Below are 23,633 nucleotides of genomic sequence, written 5' to 3' on the forward strand. Positions count from 1 at the left end.
TCCCAGTCTCGTCCTGGATCCAGCCTGCCCCTGCCACACTAAATGTACTGTGGCTGGATGGCAACTGGTTAAGCTTGAAGCTTTGCAAATACTTGCTGTACACTACTCATTCACGTACTAAAGCCCACATGTACAAAGCCTAAAGTTGTTTTAGTCCACCTAATTTTGGTATTGTCTAATAGGATGGAGGTACAACCTATTGCTGGGAAATCGCACCAATGAGGTCTCTAGAGCTGTCAACAACGTATTTATTTAACCCACCAGTTCCTAACCAAATCTGAAATGTCAGGTCAGGGTGCAGGCGGCTTAGCCAGAGAGCTTGTTCCTGAAATGTATTAATAAAGTCACAAGTGCAGATCACTGTTAAAATAAAAATAAATAAAAAAAACGGTTTATTTTATTTTATTTTTTTATAAAATTAGCAAAAAGGAAGACCCTCATTTTAGCATTCATAATTAAAATCAATATTATCTACCTTTACAGTTTAAAAAATACATTAAAAACATTATTATTATACACATAAATAGTCCGTGAGCACCTGAGTTTTGCATGTAGAATGCATTCTACATTCATTTACAAGTGTTTGGAGCTTCATGAAGAAGAGAAGCCTCTGGAAGGATTTGCGCTGTGCCATATTGGGAAGGATCGTTTAGCTGAGAAGTTTATTTTCCAAGTACCTTGTTATTAAGTTCTATTAGAAATTGAGGAGTCAGTGTGGAAAAGTTGTACAGAAAAGAAAGCAGGTATATGGACACATTGGAAGAACTTGAAAATGCATTTTTTTTCTGATGAAGACCAAACGCTGGTGCCAGAAAAGACCTGTAAGAATGCAACCTCTATACTTCTAACCTCCTAGAGCCATGGCAATCCTGATTTGGGTTGTGCTTGGCTGTTCTACACGTTCAGCTGCCATCTCTTCACATCTGGCTAGTCCACATACTGAGTCCTCCCAAGAAGGGGAATGTCGACAGAGTACAGCGAGCTTCCAGCCAATTCTTCTTCAAAGATTGTGATCTGCAGAAACATTGAGGTTACTGGGGGATCAGATTGTGTAATGGACATCCAGAGGAAACAATGAGCTCACCTCATTTACTCCCGGCCAGAGCCAGGTTCCAGGTAAATAAAGGGTCTCTTGAGGTCCAATATTCCAGTAGCGACCCAGGTTCTTCCCGTTCACAAATACCACACCCTTCTTCCAGCCCTGAGACCAAAACAGGAAAGACCACAATTACAAAGAGTCGGTATAGAACATCTAAATAATATTTTTTTTATAAACTACAAGCAGGTTTATTTAAAATATATGTATTTTTTTTATAAATGTATTTAATCCATAACTGATATTTAACCACTTCAATAGCGGACACTTTCACCCCCTTGCTGGCTAGGCCAATTTTAAGCTTTCAAACTTTGAATGACAATTACTCAATCATGCAACACTATACCCAAAACATATTTTAATCTCTTTTTTTTTCCACACAAATCTTAATTCGTACAGGGGCGGAAAAAATGTCAGCTTGTCTTGTCTGAGACAGTCTAGTGTAGTGTGTAGCTTGTGTTATTGTCAGATTGTATTTTTAAATAAATATACATAAAAACCTGACTGAGGCTCAACATCTATTTATGATTTGTAGCACTACCGAAGACCAGTACAGATACCTTAGGAGCCTGGGACACAACTCAGCATCAGGTATAGTTAAAAAAAATCATATACTTTATCCTAAACTTCAAATACAAAATAACAGAGCAACACACTTACCCCAAAATACCACAATTAAAATCATAATTGGCCAAGTATGGTAAAATCCCACAGCAACTGCAGAATAAAGCACCCCCCCCCCCAAAAAAATAAAAATAAAAAAAAAACCTTCAGTATACCAATATTATATAAAGATTAATGTACAGCCATGGCCAAAAGTTTTGAGGATGACAAAAATATAAATTTTCACAAAGTCTGCTGCCTCAGTTTTTATGATGGCAATTTGTATTTACTCCAGAATGATATGAAGAGTGATTGGATGAATTGCAATGCCATGAAAATTAACTCAATCCCATAAAAGCATTTCCACTAAATTTGTGAAGAAAGCTCAAGAAAGTCCAGCAAGCGCCAAGACCGTCTCCTACAGTTGATTCAGCTGTGGGATCGGGGCACCACCAGTGCAGAGCTTGCTCAGGAATGGCAGCAGGCAGGTGCGAGTGCATCTGCATGTACAGTGTGAAGACTTTTGGAAAATGGCTTGGTGTCAAAAAGGGTAGCAAAGTCACTTCTCTCCAGGAAAAACATCAGGGACAGACTGATATTTTGCAAAAGGTACAGGGATTGGACTGCTGAGGACTGGGGAAAAGTAATTTTCTCTGATGAATCCCCTTTCCCATTGTTTGGGGCATCCGGATAAAACCTTGTCCAGAGAAGAAAAGGTGAGCGCTACCATCAGTTTTGTGTCATGCCAACAGGAAAGCATCCTGAGACCATTCATGCCTGGGGTTGCTTCTCAGCCAAGAGAGTGGGCTCACTCACAATTTTGCCTAAGAACACAGCCATGAATAAAGAATGGAACAAAAACCTCTTCCGAGAGCAACCTCTCCCAACCAAGAACAGTTTGGTGAGGAACGATGCCTTTTCCAGCATAATAGAGCACCTTGCCATAACACAAAAGTGATAACTAAGTGGCTAGAAGAACAAAACATTGAAATTTTGGGTCCATGGCCATGAAACTCCCCAGAACTTAATCCCATTGAGAACTTGTGCTAAATCCTCAAGAGATGGGCAAACATAAAAAAAAAAAAAAACTCACAAATTCTGAAAAACTCCAAGCATCGATCACGCAAGGATGGGCTGCCATCAGTCAGGATGTGGCCCAGAAGTTGATTGACAGCATGCCAGGTCAACACTGCATATATTGTCTCTTTGTATAAACAATGTAATTGTCAATAAAAGCCTTTGACACTTATGAAATACTTGTAATTATACTTCATATATTTCAGTATACCATAGTAACATCTGACAAAAAGATCTAAAAACACTGAAGCAGCAGACTTTGTGAAAATTAATATTTGTGTCATTCTCAAAACCTTTTGGCCACAGCGTTATTCCCAAACAGGGATATTATCAATAATGTGTCCTGAATCCCCACTTGTATTTAAAATTGGACCACACCAATAATAACATTATTCCTTGGTTGATGAGAATGAACTTGTAAGAAATAGCAGAGAGGTCCTGAAGTAGGCATCTCTGAGATCTGTGGAGGGTTGTGTTACATGTAGATGCACAGTACTGAAAAAACTCACAGAAGGCTAGTAAGTTACAAATGCCTGGATGGTACCATAGAGTATGTCCACCATATATGCAGAGGTGTAACTAGAATCTTCAGGGCCCCTGATGCAAGAAGCCATGAAGGGCCCCCCTGACCCTCCCCCCCTTCCACCGAAGTCCCGGGCTTCCAGTTCTGGGAAGGCTTCCATGGACATCCTCCTTGAACTCTACAAACAAGTGGCCACGCTTATAACTGGCCTATAACTGGCCTTCGCAGCAAGGAACTAACAACTGAATTATCCTGTATAACAGTTTGCATTAAAAACAGGGGTTTAGTTTGCACACATTTACAAATATATGTGTAAGCTGAAGAGCTACTTCTTGGCATTCCAGTATTATCTGCATTCCTAATTCTATACATTTTTGAGGGCCTCCATAGTAGAAGAACATGCATAACAATGGAAAAATAAAGGGCAGGTAAGCCTGGAGGGAGCTCACCCCTTGGTAAAGGCACAGGGGCCTCCTGTGTGCCTACTGGGCCTGTATCCAGTGCGCTCTGTGACAGCTGGTCACAGATCATGGTCAAGGGCCAATCACAGCTTGCCAGTTATCGGCGGTCCTTTCCTTGATGATCCTTTCCCGGTCACAAGTGCGACCCTGGTAGTTCCGCCACTGCATACATGTGAATAACTCACAATGTTGTATTTGGGGCTCTTTCAGGCATATAGGTGTTGTTCATCTCATAATGAATTTATTAATGTATTGATTAAATATTGGTGGTCTAGTCCATTGAAAGAACTTGGGGGGGGGGGCTCCCCGAAGTGCTGGAACGAGAGGGGTAAAAAAGAAGAACCTGACCAGTTTCACCGGTCACACCGGCTGCAGCAGAGGTATCTTGTTATTTTTACTTCATGTATGTGTTTTAGCTCTTGGAAAGATCCCTGACAAAGGGAGGTGGAAGGGGGGGGGGGGGGGGGGTCTGAATTTGTTGGAAAGGGCCCCAAAATACAACATTGTGATTTATTCGCATCTATGGTTGGCTTAGTCTATGGTACATCCAGGCATTTGTAATATCACTTCTGAGATCTGCTTTACATTTTTGTTTATTTGGTTGCCATGGGAGCAGCGTGGGAAGGAATTTTAGTGCATGGTATTGATGCGCCAGCTCTACTCCTACTGATGAAGTTCCGCCCAGGACGTAACGCCTATGGGGGGGCAGATCCACGTTCATGACATCATCCCGCAGCCACCTCACCAAGTGAGAGCACTCTTGGTTGTTTCTTTATCTTTCATGGGTGTTCCCATAAGTCTGAGCCTCTGAGTAGAGGAGAGCAGCATACTCTTTAAAGTTTAACCCTTGAAAGGGTAAAGCGCATTTGGCTTACTGTTGGCTCATCTTCTGGAGGTGAGTGGCCACTCACTATTTTGAAGCAGGCTCCTTCCTTGTGTGTTTTTTTTCTCTCACAGAATAAATATAAAGTAATTTTTTGGAGACTCTTTGGATCTGCAGGACACATTTGTAAAAGTTTTTGTTTTCAGATTGTGTTTTTGTGAAAGAAAGCATTCTTCTGCAGCTGCAATCATTCACAACACAAGCTGATAGTTTCCACTCTCTCCCCTGTTTTGTTAACAGTCTGCAATATCAAGTAAAGAGGGAGAGAGAGAGAAAGAGAAAGAGAAAGAGAAAGAGAAAGAGAAAGAGAAAGAGAAAGAGAAAGAGAAAGAGAAAGAGAAAGAGAAAGAGAAAGAGAAAGAGAAAGAGAAAGAGAGAGAGAGAGAGAGAGAGAGAGAGAGATCACTGCGGAGTTCAGTGCCTTTCCCCTTTTTTTGGCTTGGTATGATGGAGCTACAGCCAGCAATAACAGAAAAGCCAAATTTATTTTAACGTCTACTTGGTTCGATTTTATTGGGGGCAACTGCTATGTGAACTGGGAACCCTGGATTTTTTCTTCTTCTGGTGATAGATCTTCTTTATTGTTGTACAATACAGCAAATGTGTCACACCATCAAAAGGCAAAATTTAGAAAAATGCCTAGAAATTCCTAACTGAAAACAGAAAATTGATGCATGTATCCACTGTTACTACCCTTTTGGGAGAAGGGAGGCGGTCTCTGTGTCATGCCATCTCAGTGAATGGCATCTAACACACATGAAGCACTGAAATACATAATTTACACATTATTAGGACTTACCTTCATGCACAGGTAAGTGTCCAGTGGAGAGTGACCAATTTCTAAAGCCCCTTGGAAGAACACCGGGCCTGTCCTTTCCTCCTCACTCACATCTGACCAACGGACACTGTTCAGACTTAACAAGGATGCAAGATATTAAAGAAGAATTCACTAAGAAGCAACTTCATAACAAAAGGTATCATTTATTTATAAAGGCTATAATCCACTTCTGTGAAAAGAAAACCCCTAATTTTTATGCTCTCCTATGCCTCCGTCATGCACATAGGAGTTTGAACTTTTCTTTTTGTAGTGTATGGCCACCTGAAGCCACACAGAGGGGTGAAGCTTGGAACGGCTATTATGTTTTTGGCACACTTTCAGTTTCTCTTGTTGATCCAGGGAACATCCGATTGTCTCTTGGGGGATCAGGAATTTATTTTTCCCCCCTGCTGCAGCAAATTGGATTATTCTTTATATGTGTTTTTTTGCCTTCCTTTGGATGAGCTGTTAGAATAGGATAGTATATATGGAAGTTTTCCATTTGTGTTTTTTTTTTTTCTCTGTTGGTTGAACTGGTCGGTCAGTCTTTATTCAACCAGATTAACTATGTAACTATGTCATCCCGCCCTAGCATTACTCCATCTCCACAGTGGCTTGTTTCTCCTGTCCTGGAGCCAGGGCAGGAATTAGAGGACTGGATAGACGTTCTCTATCCATGCTGTTTCCTTGCCTGCATCCAGTGCCTCCAGCATTTTATCTCCTTAAAGAGGAGCTCCAGGCTCCCCCCCAAAAAAATAAAGTCAGCAGCTACAAATGCTGTAGCTGCTGACTTTTAATATAAGGACACTTACCTGTGCAGGGATCCAGCGATGTCCTTACCCGAGCTGATTCTTCAATCAGTTTTGGGTGCAGGCTCCGGCATCCCAAGTGGGGGAAACAGGCAGTGAAGCCTCACAGCTTCACAGCCGGTTTCCTACTGCACATGTGCGAGAAAGGCTGTGCCTTGTAAATGGTTTATGAACCACTGGCCGCCCATGTGAATGCAGCCTGAGGAACAGGAAAATAAACCTTCTCAAGCACAAAATGTCAGCACATGATGACAGCATAGCAAAAAAACTTGTGCTGATCAGACTTTTTCCATACAATTTTAAACCTCAACGTGTATTTCCCACCAAGAGAAACTTTCATTTTTATTAATCGAGGGAAAAAAAAGTCTTCTTACCTGCTTACAAAAGTCGAGTTCATGTCCAGACTGTAGATCCTAAAATTCCGCAGGGGAACGTCCCTGAGAAACACATCCCCAACTAGACCTGAGAAAGAGAAAAAAAAGAGATGCAGCAAGATAGTAGAGAACAACCCGAGGTCCAAACACATGGCTGAAGTTCACAGGAGTCATCCATATCACTCAACATCTTCCCAAACTTTTCTATAACCAACTACTGCTTTCCCGCGACTATTCATTGTCATGCACTTCTATAAAAAAAAAAGGTGTCTGAAAATTGCTTGTACCTTGAAGGGAGTGCTATACCAAAAAAATGAAATAGTTCAATATAACTTTAATGATAAACTGGTTATACAAAAACAGTCAACATATTTCGGGGGAAAACCACTCCCCCTTCATCGGGGCATGGTAGAGGAGAGGTCCCAAAGGTAGGGACTTCATGGTGATTGTTTGCTTCAATAAATTGGGATCTAAAGTGTGTGATGCTATTTGAGCTGCCGTTTTTTTTTTTTCTTTAACAGTTTCAAGTGTGCTAACGGGTTTTCTGCTGAAGAAGCCCTCCTTGGGCAAAACATGTTGTGATCAACAATTTATGAAAATGATGACACTGAAACATTGCAACACAAAATGAAGTTTTATTGGATTGTTGTTAACATTTATATTTAATAAAACTGCGAAATGTTCTTAGCTAGTGTGAAAGTTTTGTCTTTGTAAGCACCCCTAAAGTCTCAGAGTTGCATACTTTTTTGCTAGTTTTATGGCATGTGGCGCCAATTCAATTAATTTGTCAACTACCCATACACTCAACCTTATTTCTGCAGAGAGTTTCTGTTTGTTCATGTGTTAAAGATTCCACCAGCACAGAGACCAGAGCGAGAGCAACAAGGTTTGGAGTGGAGGAGATTTTTTTCTATGTCCGGATAATTGTTATTCCCCACCACCTATTCATTTTATTTCCACCTCCTTTGAAATAACCATGCAACAATGATACATACCAAGATCTTTTCATCATTGAAAGATCCAAGTACAGAGTTTACCCCCTTTACAGCGTGATGCTTACTGTTAACCAGCACAAGCAATTCAAAGTGTTAGTATTGCACAGAACGGAGTTACAAAGTTGCACGTTGGCCTTCCGTCTGCCATAATTGAAGAGACACAAGTCCCTTGTTTTTTTTATAGGAAGTAATTTTTTTGGTTGAGGGGGCAGCCATGAGACACAACATAAAATGTCAATTGAGTTGATTATTCAGTATATACCTTACCCCCCCAAATGTTAATAATACAATAATATGTGGATACCTTTACGCTGATCATTTATTCTGGTCCCATAGTTAACTCGTCCACAGTTTTCTACTAATATTCGAAGCTTTCTATAACCCTTTGAATAGAAATTAAACCAACATTGGTGTGTCTTATCACAGTGAAAATTATAGCAAGGTTTACTTGAGAATATCAAAAGGTCAGAGTTCATTACTGAAGAGTTCCAGTACCATATAGCAGAAGGCCAATGCCATGGAACTCCCCAGTTCGTAACAAAGAAAGTAGCTTATACTGTATAAAGTAAACTTAAGGCTGAACTCTGGTCATTGCAAAGAAAAAAAAAATCTTACAGTGGCTTGTTAAGTCTTTGGGTTGAGTAAAAAGCTGTAATACTTGCCTTATTCTTTGCTCCAAAACCTAAGTTGGACAGGTCCTCACTGTCCCTGTGTATAAAGCAAGACTATTGGTCTATTGGTTCTGCATTAATGACTCTGATAAAATTGAGTGTGACCGCTGGCCGGTGAGAAGAGGCTTTGGGAGACTGGTCGTACAACATGAAAGAAGCCTGCCAAAGCAAGACATAAGGTGAGCATTACAGCTTAATCCTCTACCCCAAGACTTAACAAGCATTTAGCCCTTGACGTGGAGGGAAGGGGGGCACTGGAAGGATTGGCCTGGAATGGGGCATTAACAAACATATGTTTGACCTTCCATGATAGTTATAAGTTCTATCATAAAACATTTTCTTTCTTATTTTCTTGAATTAAGCTTTAAGCCTTCCACACCACTTAGGCTCTATAGTCTGCTCTATTAGATAAACCCTATTCTTGTACAGAAAGGAGCCAATTCCCTAACAAGGCCCCTCTTGAACTCCGTAGCCTCCCTAGTAGTGTCCAATTGCTGTCTGTGCTGGCCAAGCTCCTCCGCTCCCTACATAACGTTTTAGGCTATCAGGCAGCTTATCTCAACCTCTTTACCGCAGGGGAATCCTTGAAATAATTTTTAGCTCTCGGGGAATCCTTGCAAAAACAAATTCATTGGTGTCAGTGGTAAAAATGTCACCCTTACAGTGTTGGTCAGAAGGTCACCCTTACAGACAGTTAAAAAGATTATTGAGTTACTACAGCTGGCTGTGCCAAGTGGTGTTGATCCCAGAACTATGCAGGCTTCATCAGATGGGAGGTCTGTCTGCCACAGCTCAAGGAACCCTTAGTAATATCTGGAGGAACCCTTTTTATATGACAATGTCTATTAGTATCAGCTCTGTGTTTGCTGGGGCTTCTCATGTCACCTTAAGGCTTTTGCTTATCTACAAAAGTGAGAATTTTACAGGTAAATAACATGTATAAACATGTTCAATAGACAAAGAAATCTCATTGGAACATGGGAAGATTGGTGTTGAAATGAATGGTCTGGCCACAGGGTCTCTTTATTGAAAGCCTTTATTGGATAACTTAAATGGTAAAAACATTATTATTAAAATTTTTTTAGTTATGGAATGGATTACATCTCGTATCGGGTTCTTAGTGCTATCAGGGGCTCAGGGCTATCTTTGATATTGATTGGATCCTGGGCAAAGATTTTATTGGGCCCCCCCCCCCCCAGGTAGACTCAAAATGAGTTTACTGCAGCAGATCAGGCAACGATTGTGATTGGCTGCCAGAGATTACAACACATCATTACAGCTCACAAATTAGTTGCTAGAGGTTACAGAACATCATTACTGCTAATTGGATTCTGGAGGTTACTGAAAATCATTATTTCTCCCCGATTAGTTGCTAGAGGTTACTGCACATCATAACCTCTCAGTGCAAAATGTGGGTGTGGCCAAACTGCACTAGCAGTGAGGGGTGCACTATGTACAGAGTGCAAGGGTAAGGTGGGTGCAGGGCTGAGGTGGGTGCAGAGTGAGGTGAGTGCAGGGGTGAAATGGGTGCAGAGTGCAGGGGTGAGGTGGGTGCCGAGTGAGGTGGGTGCATGGGTGAGGTGGGATAGGGGGGAAGGGGTGAGGTGGGTGCAGAGTGCAGGGGAGAGGTGGGTGCAGAGTGCAGGACTGAGGTGGATGCAGAGTGAGGTGGGTGCAGAGTGCAGGGGAGAGGTGGGTGCAGAGTGCAGGGGAGAGGTGGGTGCAGAGTGCAGGACTGAGGTGGGTGCAGAGTGCAGGACTGAGGAGGGTGCAGAGTGCAGGACTGAGGAGGGTGCCGAGTGAGGTGGATGCCGAGTGAGGTGGGAGAGGGGGGAAGGGGTGAGGTGGGTGCAGAGTGCAGGGGAGAGGTGGGTGCAGAGTGCAGGACTGAGGTGGGTGCAGAGTGAGGTGGGTGCAGAGTGCAGGGGAGAGGTAGGTGCAGAGTGCAGGGGAGAGGTGGGTGCAGAGTGCAGGGGAGAGGTGGGTGCAGAGTGCAGGGGAGAGGTGGGTGCAGAGTGCAGGGGAGAGGTGGGTGCAGAGTGCAGGGGAGAGGTGGGTGCAGAGTGCAGGACTGAGGTGGGTGCAGAGTGCAGGACTGAGGTGGGTGCAGAGTGCAGGACTGAGGTGGGTGCAGAGTGCAGGACTGAGGTGGGTGCAGAGTGAGGTGGGTGCAGAGTGCAGGGGAGAGGTGGGTGCAGAGTGAGGTGGGTGCTGCAGAGTGAGGTGGGTGCTGCAGAGTGAGGTGGGTGCTGCAGAGTGAGGTGGGTGCTGCAGAGTGAGGTGGGTGCAGATTGCAGGGGTAAGGTGGGTGCAGGGCTCTCCTCCCATCCAGATTACAGTACAGAGCTCCACTCCCCCTAAGTACAAGGCTGTCCTCCCACAAAGCCCCCCATTCCAGTACAGAGGAAAACTCTGTCCCAAATGCTACTCACAGCATGTTGTCCTCCGATGTCCGTGGACTCAGAGCATGCCAGTCCCAGAAGCAGCTTCCCCTGTGCAGAGTCCCCGCCCCCCTCTTCCTCCTCGACTCTCATAGATCGTGTGTGTACCCGAGGGATGAGAGCGGCCGCTGGAAGAGGAGCGCTGTCACTTGGAAATACAGGGCTTGTGTATTTCCAAGTGACAGTAGTGAGCAGCCAGCATGTGACCAGCACCAGAGGTGGCCGAACTCCGGCGAGCAACAGGGCTCAAGGGGCCGGCAGCGCAGGGCCCCCAACAATGACAGGGCCCTGGGCAGATGCCCCTTTTGCCCCGCGGTAAAGATGGCCCTGCAGGGGCTGCATTGGAGACATTTACCCTCTCTTCCTGTCCTGCTGGCAATGTTTCACCAGACAGGAAAAGAGGAGAAATCTGCAACAGGGACACTTATGGAAATAAAATCTTTCCATACTTTACTAAAGAAAGTGATGGTACATCTTCTTGCATAGATGGGGATAAAACAGAGACGCCACTTGATCATTTGATCTATTGCACTTAGAGTGACGCCTGTTTTATCCCCAGCTATGCCAGAAGACTTCTTCTTACTCTTTAACTGGGCTGCCTTCTAAAGCTGCTATTATACAAAAATTGTATGGACTTGTTTTAAGTCAGTGTTTTTAGTATTTTATTGGCATCATTTCACCATTTGTTTTATTCTTTCACCTGGAGCTATTAGGTTGGACGCACACATTGAGTTTGGTTCTTAGAGCTCACTTTATCTCTGTATACATCTTCTGTTGGCCTTCCATTACTTTCGCACTCCATCCAAAACCAAAAAAATATATAAAAATGTTGCCTGGATGTACACTTTAAGGCAGCCCAAAGATGATTCTTTTATTTTTTTTTATTTCAACCACGAAACAATTACTCAGTTTCTTAATTCACACATTCAAAGTGGATGGGGGAATTCTCCTGCTGCGCCTTTGTATTCTGACAGTGGGGAGACTTCCCCGCCATCAGAATACACTGAACAGCATTACAATCTATAGCTGGTGGCGCTGATCGAGTGGCGATTTTCCAACAGTAGATCAACTTCTGTACAACCACCCTACCCATACGTGAATGGAAACTCTCCTGGTCCCCGCTGAACCGGCTAAAATTCAATCCATCTATTGCCAGCTTTATCAAGCATTACTGTAAATGTATTGTATAACGCTTGAGAAAGAAACCTTGTATGTCCTGACTTTTAATAACTTATGTTAGACAATACAGGGTATCACTTGCAATGATACCTGCTATCACCAAACAATGCATAGCTAAGACTCTAAACTGCTCTAATAGACAAAGGAATCTGATTGGTCGTTAGTGGCCATGCAGCTTATTCTTCCTGTAAAAAATATGAAGTAGATGTGGACATATGACATGTTACTTACTGGAACCTCTGCAATGTCCAGCTCCTGGTTCTTATAGTCTATGAATCCCACTGACTGAGCGCTCACGAAGACCTGAAACAGAAATGGGTTCACACTATAAGTCTATTCAAATCATGTATCGGATAACAATACAGGGACTGGGATGGCACCTGTGCTCGGTCCCTGACATGTCCTTTGGTCTGGAACTTTCCTCCTCCGTATATCACCGTCTCATATAAAGTGTAGCCATAGGACTGGCCGTTTCCATCATTCACTGGCAAGTTCTCCATGTTTACTGGAACATCTGACTTGAATGGCTGCAGACGAAGAGCCATGAATCAAAGCAAAACAGAATATCAGTGGTTAGCCCAGGGCACGAGTATCCTTCCAAAAGAATTAACATCCAGCTATCCAAAAGTGGTTCAAAATCAATCCCAGAAAAACTTGGGACTTTAAGTTTGGTCAGAGGGTATCATCACATAGACATCTATAACGGCCAGCAGGGTCAGCTTTATTGAGCAAAATTAATCTTTCTTAAGACCCCTTTCACACCAGGGCGTTTTGCAGGCACTATAGCGTTAGAAATAGCGCCTGCAATCCACCCTAAAAAAGCTGCACCATTGTATGTAGTGTGAAAGCACTACAGCGGTGCGCTGGCAGGACGTCAGGGAAAAGTCCTGCCAGCAGCTTCTTTGGAGCGGTGAAGGAGCGGTGTGTTTACCGCTCCTCCACCGCTGCTCCCCATTGAAATCAAAGGAGCAGCGCTGTAATACCGCCGGCAAAACTCCGCTATTGCAGCATATTGCTGGCAGTTTTAACCCTTTCTTGGCCGTTAGCGGGGGCTAAAAGCGCCCGCTAGCGGCCGAAATGTGCGCCGCAAATCCGGCGGTAAAACGCTGCTAAAAATAGCAGCGTTTTACTGCCCACGCTATGGGCGGCATGGTGTGAAAGGGGTCTTATTGCGATCGCATTAAATTGGTGAATACAAAACAATACAGATGGGGGTAACCAGTTATCCACTTTGTTTATTTGTTAAGGATGGTTGTTTCTCTTTTAACAAGCAGCACATGTTTTTTTACATGGATTTGCTATTAAATTATACTATTGATTATTTATTAAATTTATATCATAGAGAATACAGCTTACTAGAGGTCACTGTCTCTTATATTTACTGGTCTGATCCACAAAATGTACATAATACTTTATTGATACCACTTCTAAAACAAATCAAATTCATAAGCCCTTGTTAGGGTTTGAAAGTTTATGTCTCCCACCTGAGGTCCCCCCTCACACTCTATCGGCGATTTACAAACTTATATTGGCTCACACCCACAGTACGCCTCCCACCTTCACTAAACTTTGGTACAGGGAGCTAGGATATGAGGTTTCCACAGGAGATTGTCGCAAGGCATTTGTTTTTACCCATAAATCGTCTATTTCAAATTATACTCAAGAGAAAAATTACAAATTCATATCTAGGAGGTATAGAGTCCCGGTCACCATTAACCAGATCTTTCCATTAACTGCGGACATGTGTTGGCGATGTCACACAGAGAGAGGAACGTACCTCCATGTATGGGGGGATTGTGACACTATCCACCCTTTCTGGTCGCATATCTTCCAGATCTACACGGAGGTCTACGATAAACCTCTCACCCCCTCTTCCTCTATAGCTTTACGGCCTATTCTCCTGGGTAGGATTAAATCCCAAAAGTCCAGTTTATTCGAATTCTTCCTGTCTGCAGCTAGACAATTAATTTCCAAGGCTTGAAAGATTACCGCTGCCCCACCCCCATCTTCCTGGGTGAATGAAATCAATAATATCATGTTGATGGAGGAGATGAGCACTAAGGAGCTTGATAAGTGGGAGAATTTTAATAAAAAATTGGTTTAAAATGGAGGCATTACTCCTTTTCGGACAAACTGAGGAATAGAGACACTCAGTAGATTTACTTCTCTCCCTTTTGTACTCTCATTCATTTTTTTCCCTTAAAGTGAACTTGTTTCCTACTATCTTTTCTTTTTTTCTATGATTTTCCCTCCTTTTTGTTTGCTATATTTTCTGCTTTTTTCCTTTTTTGACTGCTGATTTATACTATGAATCATATGATACACACTGATGTGTAATGGTCATTAAATTCATTAATCATTAACAATGATTAATGGTCATTAAACTATGTCACACATCTATATTTGTTTGAAAGGGAAATCTCTTACTCCATTTTTTTATAAGCCTATTTGTATATTTGGCACGCAGATTCCCTTTACTTATGTTTATGCATCATTGCAGTCATTATTATGAGTGACTGTTTGTCATTTTCCAATTCTTTTTAAAATGAATAAAATATATTCAAAACTATGTAGTGCAGACTATAAAACTGCTAACCCCAGACCTACAGAGTATAAAGCAAGCAGGTAAGAAAATATCCCCCACCCCCTCACCTCTCCTGTCAGAAGCAGGACGTCCCACAGTGACAGGCTGCGTTTCAGCTTTACAGTATAAGCTCCTTTTGGCAGCAGGGAGGGTGCAGGTAGAAGCGGCTCCACTGTAACATTAAACACATATGACATAGTAACTATAGGGGTATGTATGGATTTTCTATAGGACTTATCTGTATTGGGCTGACCACAGACACAGGATGGCTGTAACAGTGAAGGTCGAACGCCCTAGAGAATAGTCTTGAAGTTTTTGATTGTCAAAACATCTTTATTGGTAAATGTGTGTATAAATTTGTTCAAGTTTGGATTGCAACTGAGAATTGAACTATTGCTTTACATCACTCAAAATGTCCAATCTCACGCTAAACAGCAATCTTGAGTTTTTAGCCCTGAAGAAGGGGTATAACCACGAAGTGAGATGGCTGTATACATGGCTACCAATCGCCTGACAGGTCGCCCCTGTGTGAACCAGCACTTAAGATGGATAGATTAGGAGACAGTCTGACAGATTGGGGTAGGGAGTTCCAAAGGATGGGAGAGGCTCTGGATAAGTCTTATGCCATGTACACACAACTGGAATTCCAGCCAGAAAAAGACCAATGAGAGCTTTTCATCGGAAAATGCGACCGTGTGTACGCTCCATCGGAATTTAGCTGTCTGAATTTCTACCAGCCAAAAATTGATAGCATGTTCTCAATTTTTCCGATGGAAAAACTTGTGTATGCAATTCCGACACGCCAAAAATCACGCATACTCAGATTCAACTATGAGATGGAAGCTATTGGCTACTGGCTATTGAATTTCCTTTTTCTAGTTCCGTTTTACATGTTGCACATCACCGCGTTCTAAACAATCGTAATTTGGTGTGACCGTGTGTAGGCAAGACAGCTTGAGCGGAATTCCGTCGGCAAAACCATCAGAGCTTTTTCCGACGAGAATTCCAATCGTGTGTACGCAGCATTATGCCGCGTACACACAATTGGACATTCCGACAACAAAATCCATGGGATTTCTTCCGACGGATATTGGCTCCAACTTGTCTTGCATACACACGGTCACACAATGAAATTCCGAATGTCAAGAACGCGATGACGTACGATGAGTCGAGAAAATTAAAGTTCAATAGCCAGTACGGCTCCTCTGCTGGATTCCGAGCATGCGTAGAACTTTGTGCTTCGGAATTGTGTACACATGATCGGAATTTCCGACAATGGATTTTGTTGTAGGAAAATTTGAGATCCAGATCTCAAATTTTGTGTGTCTGAAATTCCGATGGAAAATGTCCAATGGAGCCTACACACGGTCATAATTTCCGACAAAAAAAGCTCCCATCTAAAATTTTCCATCGGAAGATCCGACCGTGTGTGTACGTGGCATTAGAGTTGAGAATGGGAGGAGGTGACAAGGGAGCTAGAGAGCAGGTCTTGGGAGGACTGAAGAGAGCGTCTTGGTTGGTATTTTGAGACTAGGTTAGTAATGTAGATGTGGGTTGTGGATGGAGTTGTGAATGGCTTTGTAAATGATTGGTAGTACTTTTAATTTTATTTGTTGGGTGAGTGGAAGCCAGTGGAGGGATTGGCAGAGAGGGGTGGAGGACACTGAACAGTTGGTAAGGTGGATGAGTCTTGCAGCAGCATTCATTATGGATTGCAGGGGGGGTAGCGTATGTAAGTATGTATGGAAGTTGTAGTAGTCGAGGTGAGAGATAACCAGGGAGTGAAGCTGCTTCCTATGGGGGCACTCGTGTGGGCTTGCTCCCAAGCTGAGCTGTCTGCATCTTTTCAGACACACAGTCCGGCTGGGCCCTGGCCCTGCTCTATGCTCACAGGTTTTGACTGACAACAGCAGAACCAAAGGCTCCCACTGCCAATCTTGTAATAGCCAGGAGAGGAGCTGCTGCAGATGTGCACAGCGCTGAACCAAGATCAGGTTCAGGTAAGTATTTGGGGGGGGGGGGGGGGGAGGCTGCAGGGGGATTTGCATGTAAATGTTTTTTTTTACCCTAAAGTGGGAGTAAATGCCCATCTCTGACCTTTACCTATAGGTAGGCCTATAATAAGGCTTACTTATAGGTATTGTAAATATCTCATAAACTAGTACTGTTTAGGAGATGTTTACTGTACCTGCAGCTGGTGATGTCACTGACCCATGCGCTCTAAAGGAACGGACACCCAGGCCATTCTTTTAAAGTCCTGTGCAGTAAGCGCGGCTCCCTAGCGCATGCGTGGGAGTGAAGTCATCGCGGCTTCGGCCACTCACACAGCTGGGGTCCACGAACCTGTAAGGAAGGTGAAAGATGCGCTCTCAGAGGTGACAGAACAGCACTGGAGGGCTTCATTTACAGGTAAGTTTCACATAAAGTGCTAGTATGTGATGCATACTAGCACATTATGGCTTTACCTTCCAGGTTGCAAAAAAAAACCACACACAGCGGTTTACTACCACTTTAATGCAGAGAATGCATTAAAGCGGTTGTAAACCCGCTGATGTATTTTGTTTTTTTTTGCTCACCTGCAAAGGAAAAGGCATAATGAGCTAGTATGCACCGCATACTAGCTCATTATTAAATACTTACCTTAGAACGAGGCCCCCGACATCTGGCCCGATCCACGCCAAGGGAGCTGACATGTTCCCTCTGCGTTTCATACAGGTATTGCGGCTCCGGCGCCGTGAGTGGCCGGAGCCACGATATCGTCACTCCCGCGCGTGCGCGCGGGAGATTTCTTCCCGGCAGGGTCCGGCGTCTGCCATGCTTCCAGCCGAGAATCCCCTGTGCGCATGCCCTGCTGCAGTCAGCGGCGCATTGCGAGGGGAATATCTCCTAAACCGTACAGATTTAGGAGATTTTTTTTACCTACAGGTAAGCCTTATTATAGGCTTTCCTGTAGGTAAAAGTCCCAAAAATGACTATACAACCGCTTTAAGGTAAAAAAACTTTTTACCTTTACAATGACTTTAAGGGTCGTTTTAGCATACTACAGCATAAGTGCATCAAACAATCTCTTCTCTGATCCCCCTTTACACAGAAATGAGCTCACATGCTTGTCATAACAGACAGAACATATATAAGTGCCAAAATTACCATGATGTTTGCTGAATATTTCTCGCAGTTTGAAATATTTGGATGTGTAATCTCCGGCCTCAGTCAGCGGAGCATCATAATCTAAAAAGGTACAAAAATCACAATTACACACATCACACATTAGAGGATAATACAAAACTACCCCTCTAGATTGTATAGTATGTATTCATTAGGACATAAGATACAAAAGAAATTCATTTTTTTTTTTAAGTTTTAGGGGATATTTATTATAGCAAATGTATAATATATTTATTTTTTTTCAAAATTTACGCTCTATTTTTGTTTATAGCACAATAAATAAATAAATAAATTTAAAAAAAAAGAGGTGGTAATCAAATACCACCAAAAGAAAGCTCTATTTGTGGGGAAAAAAATACATCAGTTTTGTTTGGGTACAGCATCGCACGGCCGCGCAATTGTCAGTTAAAGGGACGCATAGTCGTATCGCAAAAAATGGCTTGGTCATTAAGGGGGAAAATCCGGTCTATTAAGTGGTTAATATTACATTATGGAGGTTTCATTTGCTTTAATATTACATTATGGAAAATCCACTGGGGAATTTTGATGCCACCATTTGCCTTTTAATGGCTGCAAGAGTTGGACAGAATTGGGCATTCTGGTGGGGAGATCTTGCCTACAGAGTACCACAGAGACACAGGAAGACAGTATGTGATTCAACGTGACAGCATTCATGCGACACTGAATTATCAAAGCTGGGAATTGATGGACCCAAGCCTCTACTACTCCCAATGTCTGAACTCATCAACAGGAGCATTAACATTCTATAAAAAAGAAAGATTGAGCTTACCATAACTGGTGACATCTGAACGATACTCATGAAAGTGAAGAGCGCCGGCCATGAATCCGAAGTTAGTGCCACCATGAAACATATACAGGTTAATGGAGGCTCCTTTTGTTAGTACATCAGATACGGTTGAAACCATCTCTGAGGGAAATAAAGAATCTGCATTTATTTACTGGAACAGAAGACCAAACCCATCCCAAGCAAGTAAGAAAAACTACTCACGGTCAACATCAAAAACATTGTGGTCTCCTCCCCAATGGTCAAACCACCCTGTCCAATACTCCATCACCAACACTGGCTTGTTACCCTAAAATGAAAAAGAGACCTGTCATATTTAGATCCTGTGGGAGACAGAGACCCGACCATTCATGAGAAAGTGAGGGCCTAGCTGCATATGTTCTGGTTAGTGCACCATCAGTATTAGACAGAAGGAGCAGATTCCTCCAGCAGCACTGAGTATTTCAGGAGAGGAGAGTTAGATAAACAAAGGAGCAGAGTATTTCAGAAGAAGAACGTTAGAAGGAGCCAAGTCCTCCAGCAGCAAAGATTCATTCAGGAGAACAGACTTAGATGCTGGAAGTAGCAGAATCCAGGGGATTAGCTGGTGTTTAACTATGAGGACATTACTGATGATGTGCATGACATGGTAAAGCCTGTCAAGCCCCATGTGGTGGATAAAACAATTTTTGTGCCATCTAGCACCATGACTGATGCTGACAATGTGCCCAATGACAATCAGGCTGCTAATCCTGTGTGTAGCAATGTTGGACCTGATGATGCTGCAGTACAGCAAAAGTTACATTTAAAAAATTAAATTCCTGCAAAGGAACTACAAATGTCAGCCCAACTTATTAACCCTCCTTTAGCTGAGTCCAAAGCTGTTTGCCCCACAGCTGCTGAAGACTCTATAGCACAGCTTCAGGAGACAGCTGGTATTGCAGCAGAAACTGTGACTATACCTGATGAGAATTTGAATGTGTGCGTGGGTGATAACAATCATCCCAGTACAGGTGTGATGGACGATGGTCCCAGTACAAGTGTGAACAACAATCCTACCAACTCCGTTCAAGCAGTTAATAATAATAATAGTAATGTACAGACTAATGTTTGCCCTGATAAGCCTACGTTTGCTCAGGTGGTAAGCTGTTCTACTGGTAACTATGCTCCCAAGCAGGTTTTCGCCCTGCGGCCTACCACTTTGAGCACCCCAGGATCTGGTCTTGGGTCTCTGGCTTCTGCTGGGGGTCTGAGACAAAATGTAGTTATTCTTAAACAGAAAGGTGGTGCAATCCCTCCAGCACGGTGTGTGGTGGTGGATATGATTTTAGAGATGGGTTTTGGGGCAAACGACCTCTATGCCTTAATACATGTAGCTGGGAGCCAGGAATATACTATTAGCTTCACCAGGCCAGAGGGTCTTGATCTTTTTTGGGAGCGATATGAGGCTCTGTGCAGGTCAAGACCTGAATGGAAAGTTCTGGTCCCAATTTCACAGAGGTCAACAGTGAAAAAGATAACCATCAAACTCACTAATGAGAGTGTTCCTGATTGGGACCTAGAGGTTTGGTTAAGTCATTATTATGAGGTTTTGACTAAGCCTGATAAAATCCTTAATGAATGTAGCATCTGGACTAGGGGTTGGTTGGTAACAGGTTGGCCAGGGATGGGGATGTTGTCCATCACCTGTCCTCCTCAGCTTTTATAGGGAGGGAGAGGATGACTATTTTCTACCCTGGTCAGCCGAGGCTGTGTTACCGCTGTGGAGAAATGGGCACCTGAGCTTCTTCTATTCAGCCTTGATATGTTCAGTGTGTCGGGGTCAGGGTCATATGGCCAAGGACTGCACCCAGATGATCAGGTGCAACCTGTGCCTGCGCCTTGGCCACCCCTACAGCTGAAGTCCTGAAGCCTGACACAATATGGAGAAGGAGGTAATAGATGACTTGTTGAGGATGGACAGGTTGGAGGGTGAGGCCCCTGGTGTGCCATCCTCCTCTGCGGTGACCGTCTGTTCAGGATCCCTCCCCACTTCCTGTTGCCATCCCTCCTGTGTCTGTAAGTATTCCTTCTGTGTCTGTCTCTGTGACCCCCCAGCCTACTGTACCCGCTCCTCTTGTGTCAGAAACTTCCAGGTCTGTGCTCCCCCCGATTCAGTTACCCCCCAGAAGTCTACCCCTACTAAGTCCGACTTCTTCCTCTGTAAAGAAGTCTTCTCTGAAGACTTCAAAGAAAAAACAAAGAGATGAGAGTTTCTCTGAATCCGACCTACAGTACCTGGAGGAGAGAAGAAAGGTTGGGAGGCGAAGAAGCAGGCGGTGAGAACAGAACAGGGATGGCAAGCTCCAGTGCCTGCCTCCAACTGTCTTAGGGCCCCTAAGTTCGATATTTCCTCATCTGGGGCTTCATCTGAGCAAATTCCAGATTCTGAAATGGAGTTGGAGGCGGCCTCAAGAAAGAGAGGAGCTTCTGGTGATGAGCAGCAGAGGGGAGCTAAGAAGCAATCCACCCAATAACCCAAATGGCAGTTCCCCCTCCATTAAAAGTGGCGACAATAAATGTCACCAGCATTAAGTCAGTAAGTGCTCGTTCTATGGCCTTCTTTTTGTTCAGCCAATTAGATGCTGAAACTGTATTTTTGTATTATGGCCAAGAGAGAGTGGAGGTATGGTCCATCTTACTGGTCTCTTGCAGCCGAGCCTTACGGCAGTGTGGCGGTGTTGTGTGGCATGGTAACTGTGCGGCAGGTTATTGAGGTGGAGATTGGGAGATGTATGGTCTTAAACGTCCTTGTAGGAGGGCAGGACCTGCACCTAATTAATGTTTATGGGCCGCACACAAAGTGGGACAGTAAATGCCTTTTTACAAGAATCAAGCCATTTATTTTTACATCCCAGCAAGTAGTCTTTGGAGGTGACTTTAATACTGTGACTAGGCCCAAGACAGGAAGGGCTTCAAGGACAAGCTTGGATATGAAAGCTTTTTTTGAAATAATATGGTTAGGGATGCTGGTCTTGTGGAGGTGCACATTAAGCACCTCCCGGATGACACAGGGTTCACCTTTCATCAAGGTAGTAGGCAGAGCAGGTAAGATACCAATAGTTTTTTTTTTTTTTTTTAAAGGAGATCAGCCTTCTCAGTGTTAATAGAAAGGTACTGGCCAAGATACTTTTCTAGTGCCTATCGTCAGTAGCAGAGTCTTTGCTTTCTCGCCATCAGCACAGCTGAGTGCCTTCACAGCAGTTTTAGCTGTCTGGGAGGCCTTAGAACAGTGCAGGGCTGCAGCCTGGGGAAAGTATTTGTTGGCGTTGGATCCGGCAAAGGCTTTTGATCATGTTAACTATGAGTACCTGTGGTTGCTCCTTAGTAAGTGCGGCCTGCTGTGTGGTTTTGTTGATTGGCTGAGAGTCTTGTATAAGGGGGCAGAAAGCTTCCCTCTTGTTAATGGTTGGGTTGGGCAGTCCTTTGAGGTTGGTTGCAGGGTGCGCCAGGGTTGTCACCTGAGTCCCCTGCTCTGTGTTTGCAATCGACCCCTTTATTAGAAGGATAGAGAACAGCATTTTGTGTGGGGGTACCAGTGGGGCTCCTGGGTGAGCCACCTTTGAGGGTTGTTGCCTTTGTGGATGATGTGTCAGTGCTTGTTACTGGGACAGATGAAGCGGAGGAGTTGGTCTCTCTGACATCACGGTACTCTGAAGCATCAGGCTCTAAGATCAATCAGGAAAAGAGTGACGTTTTCTGGATGGGAAAGGAAGGTGAGGGTTTTGATCGCCCGGACTCCTTTCCAGTGCCCCAGGAAAAAATTTAAATACTAGGCATTAAATTTGGACCCAGTGATTATGGCCTCAAAAACTGGGAAGGCAGGCTGGAAATTGTCAATACGAAGGTGGTCAGCTGGAAGAGGTGGAGGTTATCTGATTAAGACTTACCTGATTCCGATCTTCTTGTATGTCAGCTTTGTCTGCATCTTGCCAGTTTCTCTCTATGCTTGGGTCAGTAGTGTGTTCTTCCGGATGTTGTGGGGGAACAGACTGAACCTCATCAAGAGGAATGTCACCTACCTATTCAGGAGGGAGGGTGGTTTAGGTATGGTCAACCCCCGTTCTTTTCTTTTCACTTCTATTTCTCAAGTTTAACATTGGTGATAAGCTTGCAGTGGAACCTCCTGTATGGGCAGGCATGTTTAGATCTTGGCTTAGGCCATTTCTACGACTTTGGGAAGAACTTATTTGCAACCATGTGCTTCATATAAAGTCCCACCCTTCGTGTTCTCTTCCTCTTGACTTTGGGAAGAAGGTGGCAAAGTGAAGAATCTCAGGGGTCATCGTGGTCAGTTTCCAGCCTATGTCGCTCCATGCCTGAAGTCACTACGGCAGTCGGCTGAAGATCTCAAAACTGTTGCGAGGAAAATTATTATAGTTGAGCGAAGTCTTTAATTACCCACTGGCCTTAAGGGATTGCCCAGGGTTAAGACTATTTAATTTGGATAGAGTCCCCCTTATATTTAGGGATCTGGCCTGGTTGTGCTTCCATGGGAGGCTCTATGTTCAGGGCAATTTGAAATACTGCAGTGAGATGGATCGTCGTTGGCCTCGGGAGGAGTGTGCAGATGAGGAGGAGGCTATGGACCATTTTCTGCTTTGTTGCCCATTTAAGATAGTGGTGTACAAACAGGTGGGGCAGGCCCTCCGTGTTCCTTTCCTCTTCAGGCTGGGTTATGCTGAGTGAGTGTATGGAGAATTCAATGCTGGTGAGGTTTTTTTTGTTAGTCTAGTAGTCCGTTATTTCACCTGGAACGCACGGTGTCAGGTCACCACTCTGCAAAAAATCCTTCATGTTCAGGTGGTGGTATATGACATTTTGTATGAGGTGGGGAAGATTCAGGTGCTTGAGAGAGACAAGTGGGGTCAGGGGGCTTGGTTGAAGGCATGGAGGGGTTTCAAGCCTCCCTGACTGCTAGGAGTCTCTTTCCTGGGTGTGGCTGTCTGTCCCTTATCACCCTAGATTTTTTATTTTATAATACATTATTGATAAAATGGCGGTATACAAGGGTGATAGGTTGTGGCTCTTAGGCCCTCCCTGCTGCTTTATGTAAATAGTTTTCCAAAAATGTTTTGTTGGTGGACTATGTATATATTGTATATATTCTGAACATGGGTGTGTATTCCTTT

General features: G+C 43.7%; 1 protein-coding gene across 4 annotated transcripts in view; it reads right to left on the bottom strand.

Moving 5' to 3' along the window:
- Positions 1 to 381: 381 nt before the first annotated feature.
- The window catches only part of GLB1L2 (galactosidase beta 1 like 2), a 103,301-nt gene continuing 80,049 nt past the window's right edge, over positions 382 to 23,633 (bottom strand). For all 4 annotated transcript variants that reach the window (XM_077457998.1, XM_077457999.1, XM_077458001.1 and 1 more), the window contains exons 9-19: positions 18,688 to 18,772; positions 18,469 to 18,606; positions 17,661 to 17,741; positions 14,582 to 14,685; positions 12,310 to 12,456; positions 12,161 to 12,232; positions 7,943 to 8,021; positions 6,644 to 6,731; positions 5,443 to 5,557; positions 1,085 to 1,201; positions 382 to 1,014 (exon numbers count right to left, since the gene is read on the bottom strand). In XM_077457998.1, coding sequence (XP_077314124.1) covers positions 928 to 1,014; positions 1,085 to 1,201; positions 5,443 to 5,557; positions 6,644 to 6,731; positions 7,943 to 8,021; positions 12,161 to 12,232; positions 12,310 to 12,456; positions 14,582 to 14,685; positions 17,661 to 17,741; positions 18,469 to 18,606; positions 18,688 to 18,772 — 1,113 coding nt within the window. In that variant the 3' untranslated portion in view covers positions 382 to 927. The remainder of the gene's footprint in view (positions 1,015 to 1,084; positions 1,202 to 5,442; positions 5,558 to 6,643; positions 6,732 to 7,942; positions 8,022 to 12,160; positions 12,233 to 12,309; positions 12,457 to 14,581; positions 14,686 to 17,660; positions 17,742 to 18,468; positions 18,607 to 18,687; positions 18,773 to 23,633) is intronic.

The sequence above is a fragment of the Lithobates pipiens genome, unplaced genomic scaffold (genome assembly GCF_037356315.1).
Source record: "Lithobates pipiens isolate NorthernLeopardFrog02 unplaced genomic scaffold, aLitPip1_a1.2 Scaffold_27, whole genome shotgun sequence".
NCBI classification, from domain to species: domain Eukaryota; kingdom Metazoa; phylum Chordata; class Amphibia; order Anura; family Ranidae; genus Lithobates; species Lithobates pipiens.